The sequence below is a fragment of the Platichthys flesus genome, chromosome 1 (assembly GCF_949316205.1).
Source record: "Platichthys flesus chromosome 1, fPlaFle2.1, whole genome shotgun sequence".
NCBI lineage: Eukaryota > Metazoa > Chordata > Actinopteri > Pleuronectiformes > Pleuronectidae > Platichthys > Platichthys flesus.
In genome coordinates this window covers 29,242,637-29,252,693 of record NC_084945.1, presented here as the reverse complement: position 1 = coordinate 29,252,693, position 10,057 = coordinate 29,242,637, and the positions used below count along the sequence as shown (strand labels likewise).

Sequence of the window (10,057 nt, the reverse complement as noted above, 5' to 3'; positions counted from 1 at the left end):
GCCAACAGAGTCTTCGGATCAGTGATTCGTTCATCTGCCGGATACGAGTCTTTGGATCATTTTCCACGTGACCTGCAGCAGCCAATGCAACAGTCCCGATGCGCGGCCACGAGAAAATGAACGAATCACTCTTTGAGAGGACTCGTGTGTATATGAGGTCCGAGTGTTAGAGTGATGGAGCAGTGAGCAGATAGCCTGGATGCCAGGCGAACTTAGCCCAGCCCACAACATTTGAGGTCGAGAAGTTCGGGCTGGAGACGCTCCGTTGGGGAGAAATTATGCCCAAACAGATACTGTTCGGACCAATCAGATTGTCAGGGCGGGCTTTATACGATGATGGACAGATGATCAACAGTAACGTAATCAACCACATCATCATAGTGCGCTTGGGTTGAATTCGTTTTCAACAAACATGCCTGCCGCTGGAGAGCTGAGATGTGTAGATGCTGCCATTGAGTCGGTTTTAGAAGACATTTTGGTGTAGTCTTTATACAACATGTTCCGAGGATCATACAACTCACTGTACTTCTGCACTTCAATTATTAATTTAATGTCCTCCATGATGAAGAACTTCTCCACTGTTTGCTCCGTTAAATGTTGGGTGTCGAGGGTAAATTACGTGTTCTCCACTCAAGCCTATGTTGAGAATACCTAGCCCCCCCCCCCCCCCCCCCCTCTCTCTTTTTATCTTTATCACTGCTTGTGTGGCTGTAGTGGATGGGCAGAGGGGGACATTTAATAATGTCATTGGTAAAATAAAAATAGACTCAACGCCGAAACGATCGCTGCACGGCACTAGGCATTCTTGGTGCAGCATGGCGCTTCAGCCTCCGGTGTGACCCGCACAAAGGTTTCACATGGGAGTGGATGGGAGCCAGCTGTTTTTTAAGGCTTTGGCGCTGCACTTAATCGTTGCTTTGGCGTCGCTTCAGCGTCCGTTGTGAACCCGGCGTTAGTAAATAACTCACAATGCTTCGCTTAAAATACGTCACATACTACGTTGCTCTGATTGGTTGTAGGTCTATCCAATTGAGACAAGAGGCATTTTTTTTTCTGGTTCAGTTGAAACACACCCCATAATCACAGCCCAATGGAGCGGTATCAGACTCACATTCTGACTAGAATTGTGAGTATGACAATGTCAGGCTAGTGAGCAGACAGGCTGCTCAGGATCCTGTGACCTGATGTTTACTGTGACCCAGTGTCTGCAGCCCTGCGGCTGCGCAGTGACTGGCAGAGAGATCACTAAGCCCTGTCTGCCTCCCCTTCTCTCTGGGTTAGAGCAGGCTAAGCTTTTCTTCCTCTCATTAAAAGGCCTACGGGTAATCGCCTCTAAGTAGCTTCTAGCACCTAATACCAAACAACAATTATCAGCGGTGATGCAGCAATCAGCGTCAGTTTGGGCTTAAGAAATAACAGTGGCACACAATCTGTGCATGTGCAACGACACAAGACAAGGCTTTGAGTTTATGTCAGTACAAATTAATTTCATCAATGCTTAGGCAACATTTTTTATCATGTGTGTACACAAACACATAACAGAGATTAAACAGTCAATATTGTATCTCTGTTAGAGCAACAGATTCAGGGATTCAAGGCAGAGGTGAACTAAGGGCTTGTTCCTTCACTCAAGTGAAAGTTGTGGATGAACTGATCAAGTCAGCAGTAAATCTGGTTTTTAGTCAGATAAACCTGCAGTAGCCTTGCTTAGCTGTCACTGGCTGTTTTGAACAGCAGATGTTGTGCTGATACTAGGAAAGCAAGGATATTTACAAACAAAACAAAATGAAAATAATAAAGTTAGAAAAATTATAACTTCTAGTGCAAGTCAAATGACTCAAATACAGATGATTTTGTATGAAGATATTTCTCTGGTTAAAATCATTTTATTCCCCATGTTAATAACAACAACAATTTTGTGATTGTGATATAGCCTAGAGCAGGCTCTCTGGGAATAAATGGAACTTGCAATTGCCCTCGGCAGGTTCCATTGGCTTCTTCACAAAAGTAGAAGTTCAAATTTTTTTATTTTAAAGTGAATTCTTTCAAATCATCAAATTTGTCACACTAGTTAATTTTATTTAGTTTGTCTAGTAAACTGCAATTTTTTCAGGTTAACAACTGCAAATCTGCAACTTATGAGCATGTCAAGTTTTGGTAGTTAGTTAAATTGTCAATGTAGAAATATATGAGTTTGTTATTTTCTTTTAAATAATTGGTTTCCAACCTCGGGGTTAGGACCCCAACCAAGTGTCACAAGATAAATCTAAAGAGGTCACAACTAAAGAGCAACAGTCCTACATTGCTACACAAAGTAATGCAAATTTCTTCAAACTTCACTTGAATATTAGCTTTTCTGTAAATTATTGAATAGTTTAACTTCTACAGAAGTACTACTTTGACTTGTACTTTAATTTACTTTAGGGGTTACACGCCAAATTTATTTTTAGTCTTGTGGGAAATTTTAAATGTATTCCTCTGTTAACTTATACCTTACCTTAACTTCTATATTTTTGTCTGGGAGTTTTTAGATTTATGGACGATTTTATTAAGGATTTATAGATGGTTAACACATACCACTGATTCCACAATGTTTTCTACTAAATAAGCTTAAGTTTGAGTAAATGTAGTCCAACAAAATTTTATAAAAGGTCCCACGGTGAATCAACACCAGGGCAAATACTATGCCTTACAGTAAGTATAAACACTTGATTCCCTTTTTTCTGCTTGAAAATACAGTCTTACATCTCAATAATTCTGTGTTCATTCCAAATTTTTACTTATATTCGGATGATATTTTACATAAGAATATATAGTATTCATTCAGTCTAATCACTGTACTTCCAATCATTTCATTAGAGTGGGTTTCTGGTATTAATCTATCTGCAAGTATGGGAGACACACTGCAGAACTGAATAGAATTTGCATTTTTACGAATGTAGAGGGGGTTTATAGGGGGAGGTGAGGTGTCGAATATTAACAAGAAGGTCCCATCCCATCAGCTCCTCTGGTTCGTGAGTGCTTCCTCATTAGCATCAGTGTTGTGCTCCAGGAGTGAGGTGACAAAGCAAAGTGCTTCTGGTCTCAACGGTTTTGAATCGCCTTGAAATCCCCTTTGTGTTGGCATAACCTCCCCCTGACAGCCACCTCCACCCTCCTCCTGCTTATCCCGCTCTTTGGCCGTCCACATAGGCTCCCAACCTATCACTCTGAATGTTTTTAACATTTGAGCTTCATAGTACCACAGTATGCTGAGAAAAAAAGACATGCAAGCTGCCTGTAGCCATTGTCATCTGCACGGCACTGCTAGATCTGAGTTGTATTAAAAATGCTTTTCCCAGACTTTATCAAATAAAGGCTGTCAAATAGGGCTTCCATATGAAAATAGAATAGAAGTCCTTGATTGTGTAAATATGTAGCAACAAATTATAACATTGTTCGAGTGATACCATAGCAGCATGATAATGTAAATTGATGAACTCATGTATTGATGATTTCTGAAATATACTAGGGGCTAAGAACGCGAATGTGAATTTAAAAACAAGTTTCATAGCATTAAATACATTTGATGCACATGTTTAGTTTAAGTAGCAGACATATTTTAGTCAAGTCCGGTCATACTTCACTGGAGTACTTGAGCTGAATCCCAATGGGAATAAATAAGTAATATTAAGATATATTTTCAGAAAATAATCCTCACTAGTAAATTTATCAACCTATTACAGAGCTTTCACATGTACATCATCAGCTGATGGAGCTCAGTTCTTAATATGAATGATGAAAAATCTCCACATTCCCGATGTGTTGTCTTCATAAGGTTTAAATTCTTTCATCGCATGAACTGAGAGCAGGCCCCCCACCCAAACCCCCCACCCTATATCTCTTACAAATGCATATGAATGCAAATGTGTCTTGGGAATGTGGAACAATTCAATGCTTTTCAATTGTTCAATAGATTTAAACGGTAAGTGTTGTGGACCCAGAGGCATCCTCTCTTCAGCAATGAGATACACAGCCCCTTTTTTATTCAAAACCATTTCTGGAATAATGTTTGTCCTGAAACCACAACCACCCCACTTGAAATGTAGCAGGAAGTATAAATGTGTGTTATAATAGTGCAGTGTCAGTAGGTTTCATATGTTGCCTGCAGTGACTTGTCTCACTTGTATGTATTTTGTTATTTGTCATTGTACGTGGGTGATATAACTAGAGTTTACCCTCTCTAATCTAAAGTTGTCTAATTTTAAAGTAACTCCAAAATGGCCGTAGGCCTATATTTTAATCCAATCACAATGTTAACCTCCTGTAACTCTGGTTTTAGTTGATATGGCTTCAAATCTCCATTTCATTAGCTCCCTCAGAGCCCACTGCTGTATATTTAAACATAATAATAATAACTGCAAAATCAAAATAGACAAATTTTCTTCCTTCAGACTAGACCACCGATAAATTTAACAATCTTTAAAAGTCCAATATTAGCAGAATAGAATAGAATAAGGTTTAGGATTTGGGACTGGTAGTTCTGTGTAAACAAGTACTGTCAACATCTATCACAGTTATAAGGCACACAGACCATGTTTTACAGTGGGAGTCTCTGCTGCTACACTAAGAAGTAATTTTTCATTCTCTGTGGTGAATTCAAAAGCATCATGTTTTAAGCAGTTTTCATAAAATTAGGAGAAGTCATAAATTATCAAGCTAATAAAACACCCTACTGTTTACCTGCCCTGTTTGTGACATTGAATGTGGCACACCAGTTAAAACCAAATTAGAGAAAAAAGAAATCCAAACATTTAAAAGAAAAAACAAATATATGTGGAATTCTTAGAGTAAAAACGATACTGAATATGGGTTTAAAGCATTGTACATGACCTCAGGGTCCCTTAACACTGTGAACTGCAGTTTTGCAGTCAGTTATTTTGCCTGTTTTGTGGTTTTCCTTTCACTACATCCATGCATACACCCAGTGTCCCCATCTCCCCCCACAGAGGTTCATCTGAGGTGATGCAGTCCTGATACCAATGTCTGTGGTTGTAAACTCAGGGGAAGTATCTTCAAAACATCGAAATAATAGTTATCCTTCTACACTTCGAAATAATAGTTATACTTTGCACAATATTTATATATAATACACATATACTTTAATAAATGGCCTAAAACAGTTTGAGACAGGAGAGGCGGGCCAAGCCGACTCATAGATCTTATGTTGCAGGTACATTATTTATTAAGAGTAGATGGCTGTTGTTGTCCACCGTTGTGACCTCATGTTTTCATATCTTTGTTCTGTGTCAATACAACATACAGGAGCAGACAAAGAGAACAAAGAAACGGGCGGGTCTTTAGAGCAAGCACCGCCCACCGAACGCACGCTCAGCTAATCAGCTCGCGGATATGCAAATGATACCCCAGCACCGCATCGTCCCTGCCCAGGCGATGACGTCACTTGCACATCTCTCTGTCTGGCTGTGCAGAGACTCAGACACAAGCAACAGCCGACCTGAGGGAGAGCAGCCGGGGAGGGGCCCTTTGTCAGGGAGGACTATTCTTACTATTGCCAGCGCCGGCTCTGGAGTAAACACACTGTTTTCATCCTCTCCGAGCACAGCGCAGACCGGAACGGCTCGGACCGGGCTAACCAGTGTATATTGGGGGAACGCAGGGGGTGGATGTTATTAAAAATATAGAAGTTAACACCTTGCTCCGCTTCTCTCCCCCCTCACAGCCGCACTGATTTATTTGCACGGGACATTTATTGAGAACCGGGTCCGGAGCCTCTCCCCTCCTCTTCCCCCCCTCTCTTTCTCCCCCCCCCCCCCGGTCATTCCTTCTCCGCCCTCCTTCTTGCCTTTCATCCAACCCCGCAACGCTGCGAAGCCGCAAAGATGCCCAGCTCGCTCTTCGCCGACAACAGCTTGCAGGGGGATGCGCTGGACGAGCAGAGAGCCCTGCAGATCGCCCTGGACCAGCTCTCCCTGCTCGGCTTGGACAACGACGAGAACCCGCTCTACGACAACCAGGAGCCCCGGAAGAGGAGCGTCAACATGACGGAATGCGTCCCGGTGCCCAGCTCCGAGCATGTGGCAGAGATTGTTGGCAGACAAGGTGTGTGTTTGTGTGGGTTCAGTGTGTCGGGTTTGTCATGTTGTGCAGCTGGGCTGTGCATCCAAACGCCTCAGGTAGCAGCTGTGTGGTAGGAACACAATCCCAATACATGCTCTCCTACGGCATGCAACAACTTAACACGGCGCGGCCTGTCTGCACAAGCATCTGGGATGCTGTGTGTTATCTTAGCTGAATATGTAGTGCCACACATCTTTATAAATCCACCTGGTAGTAGAACGTGTACATGTGCTACCATCTCGTCATTTGGCAACACATGTTCCTCCTCTATAAATACTATGAGGTGGGCGGCAGCGAGCAGCAGACGCCAATTCAAGAAGTTGACATTTAAGTAGAATAAGACCCTGCTGGGAAGATTCTGTCTGTGTTGAATTGAAGATCTCCCCGACCCAGCTCAGATGAGACACTGAGTGATACTATCCTATGATTATATGCTTCGAGGCAAGTAATTGATCATTAAATGGCTTAAAACACGTTGGGGTTTGGTTTTGAATAGAATAGATTCCTCGTTCTGGGACATCAAACCCTCACTCTATTAAATTAAGAGACACGTTTGAGTGAGGAGCAGCAATGAGCGCTCATGTCCGGTTATTGGTCATTATTTGGTGAAGCAGGACATGTAGGTCAGTGAGCGAGTGGAGCGGTAACCACAGTGTCTGGGCTTGTTAGTAAGCGGCTTGCAGCAGGCCGGTGTGTGGCGATGAGCAGCGCAAGATCAAATTAGGACAACGATCACGATCTTACCTTGCCATAAGCAGCAGACGCCCATAGCTGCACAGACCCAGTCTGTCCTCCAGCTGCAGGGCGGTACTGGTGCTTGGTTACATATGCGGAATCATCTCCCCTCCCTGCAATGCTGCTGCTGCTGCTGTTGTTGTTCCCAGAAAAACAAAGGGACAGTAAGGGAGCATGAACCTACCGCGACTTTACAGTGGGGCAAATCAATTTCTGAACCACATTTATTTACATTAGATACCCCCCCTCACACACACATACACAACCCCTTTTATTAGATCATTTGAAGGGAAACATTTATAAACTGAGCTTAACCCTTTCCTAAGGGGCTGCTTTGAGACAGCCTTGTATAAGAGACCTGGTCCTCATTTAACCTGCATCAGACGATACTGATGGTTTGAATTTAAATGGACTGTGCAGACTGAGTTGAGGTGGGTTCACCCTCCTCTGCATCACCCTGTCCCGCTCAGCCGGCACTGCTCTACTAATTATGTCATTCTTCCTCGACTGCTTCCTCAGCCAGACATTTGATCATAAAGAGATGTGCGTTAGTGCTGGAAGGTGTTGGAGTGCGACTTAATGTGCCGACATACAGAGTCAGGCTAAGAAATGATTAAGTAGCTTCTTTATCCCCACAATGCTATTAAGTGTGAGTAGAAGCTAAACAGCTGCTGTTGTAGATGTTGACTGTATTATAGTAAATGAACAGTCACATTGTGGCTAACCCTCATTTCTCAGACCATTGGCCTTTTGAGAGACAATAATAATCATACCGCAGCTGTTTTGAATAGTCCATAAGTAATGGTTTAACACATGACATGTTTCAAGCTGTTGTTATTTTGGGACATGTCCTCACTTTCTCCATTTGCTTCCATGCCTAAGGTTGCAAGATCAAAGCACTGCGAGCCAAGACCAACACCTACATCAAGACCCCTGTTCGAGGTGAGGAGCCTGTTTTTGTGGTGACTGGAAGAAGAGAGGATGTAGCTATGGCCAGACGGGAGATCATCTCTGCTGCCGAGCACTTCTCCATGATCAGAGCCTCCAGAAACAAAAACACCAGCCTGAACGGGAGTGGTACCCCAGTCCCTGGACCACCTAACCTGCCCGGACAGACAACCATCCAGGTGAGGGTGCCTTACCGTGTGGTGGGGTTGGTTGTTGGCCCCAAGGGTGCCACTATCAAGCGCATCCAGCAGCAGACCCACACCTACATTGTGACACCCAGTCGAGATAAGGAGCCAGTGTTTGAGGTGACGGGGATGCCAGAGAATGTGGACAGAGCACGTGAGGAGATTGAAGCCCACATCTCTATGAGGACAGGAGGCCTTATTGAGCTCCAGGATGAAAATGACTTCCATGCTAACGGCACAGATGTTGGCTTTGATCTGCACGGGCATGCCACCCTGTGGTCCAAGCCAAATGGTGGGATGACCCTCGTCCGTAAACCCTTCTCCAACTACCGCAACGACTCGTCCTCCTCTCTGGGCAGTGCCTCTACAGACTCCTACTTTGGTAATAACAGTTCACGCATGGCTGACTACAGCCCTCCCAGCCCCGCACTCAGTTACACCACCACCAACAATAATGGGAACAACAATAACAACAACATCAACGTCAACACCAATGGCAACGGTTTCGTTTACGGAGGTGAGGTGATCTCGCCTGACTGCACTGATCTGACTTTTGACTCATCACCAGGGTTTGACCCAACACAAGCCCCACCAGGTCTCCTGTGGTCCAAGAGTGATAGTCGCATAACCCCCTCCTCAACTGGAGGCAGCTCCCCCACCTCAACTTCAGCCATGTTCCCCACCAATACATCCACTAATGCTAATGGGATAGTGGCGAGTCAGAGAAGAGTTAATGGATGTACCCCACAGCCCAGACTGTCCCCTCCACTCCATAACCATACCGGAGGCCCCACTGAGCACCCTTTAGCCCGAAGGGTTCGTAGTGACCCGGTTGGTGGTCCGCTCAGTTTCCCTGGTTACCCCAGTACCATTGCTTCCCTGCCGGGCCCTCACCTACCTGGGGTTGCATGTGACTCCTCCGCCTCATCCTCTTCCTCGTCTTCATCCTCCTCCACCTCTTCAAGAACAAGCCGAAAGGGCAGCCGTGATTGTTCGGTTTGCTTCGAAAGTGAGGTCATCGCAGCGCTGGTCCCCTGTGGGCACAACCTCTTCTGTATGGAATGTGCCAATCGAATCTGTGAGAGGAGCGAGCCCAAATGCCCTGTCTGCCACACCGGCGTCACTCAGGCTATACGTATATTTTCATAAGAAGTGAAACTCTTTGACTCGTCAGCGAGACAGGCTACAATAACAACAACAGACTCCTCATACTGCTTTAATGGTATCACCCAATCATCTGTAACGTGTACATAGATATACATATGTATGTGAGAGGCTGCAGTATCTAGAAGGAGGGACAGACACCCTTTTTGGGCTAAGTCATAGTTGTTAATAATATACTGTAGCTTGGGGAAATATTTTCAACATCTAAGTGCATGTTTTAAATATTACAGCATAGTAATCAATAGTTCTAGTAAAATTGTACCCTATATTTATGAAATGAAGAGACACAATGGGGTCAGGATGGAGTTAAGTGGGTCAAACTGCAGCCGTTTGCGGGCTGAGCGTTCCAGTTTTGCCGACTGAATGTAGTAAGAGGGAGGCCATGGCTGGGAAACGTGGAGAGCTTCCAGCTAAACAGGACTATTGACTTACAAGATACTGCAGCTTGAAGTCAGAGACGGGGAGAGGAACAACATATCCTATATATATATGTATAGAATAAGTTTCCACAAGTTGAATGTTTTAAATGACATTAATACAGATTGAAGTATTTTATTCTTTTTTGACTTGAAAGATTATATTTCTTATTGCAAAGATTATACAGATATTTTAATTTAAGTTCAGTGAACTTTTTGTTGCTGGGTTGAAACCTTGTTTATTTTTTAGTATGGCCCTATGGCATTGATCACTGTATTATTTTAATATCACATAACGCTGGGTGGAAATACAAGTCCATACAATGTGTATTGCATTTTACAGTATTCTGTTGGGATGGAGTTTTTTATAGGTTCAGCAAAAAATGTCTTTTAAATCAGCTTCACCCAGCATATTTTTTATTCAGTAATATAAAAGCATATTTTATTCTATATTATTATGAAACATTGAAATGTACAAAACTTAGTAAG

At 43.4% G+C, this 10,057-nt stretch overlaps 1 protein-coding gene across 1 annotated transcript; it reads left to right on the top strand.

Moving 5' to 3' along the window:
- The first annotated feature begins 5,878 nt into the window (after positions 1-5,878).
- Positions 5,879-9,712, top strand: mex3b (mex-3 RNA binding family member B). Its single transcript, XM_062390842.1, has 2 exons — positions 5,879-6,102; positions 7,738-9,712. The coding sequence occupies exons 1-2, from the start codon at positions 5,883-5,885 to the stop codon at positions 9,135-9,137; spliced, it is 1,620 nt and encodes a 539-aa protein (XP_062246826.1). The 5' UTR covers positions 5,879-5,882; the 3' UTR covers positions 9,138-9,712.
- The last annotated feature ends 345 nt before the right edge of the window (positions 9,713-10,057 follow it).

Excerpts from the sequence above, each read along its gene's own strand:
- mex3b (XM_062390842.1), top strand. The coding sequence starts at position 5,883 with ATGCCCAGCTCGCTCTTCGCCGACAACAGCTTGCAGGGGGATGCGCTG. Across the intron at positions 6,103-7,737 it reads AGAGATTGTTGGCAGACAAG|GTTGCAAGATCAAAGCACTG; the intron begins GTGTGTGTTTGT and ends TCCATGCCTAAG.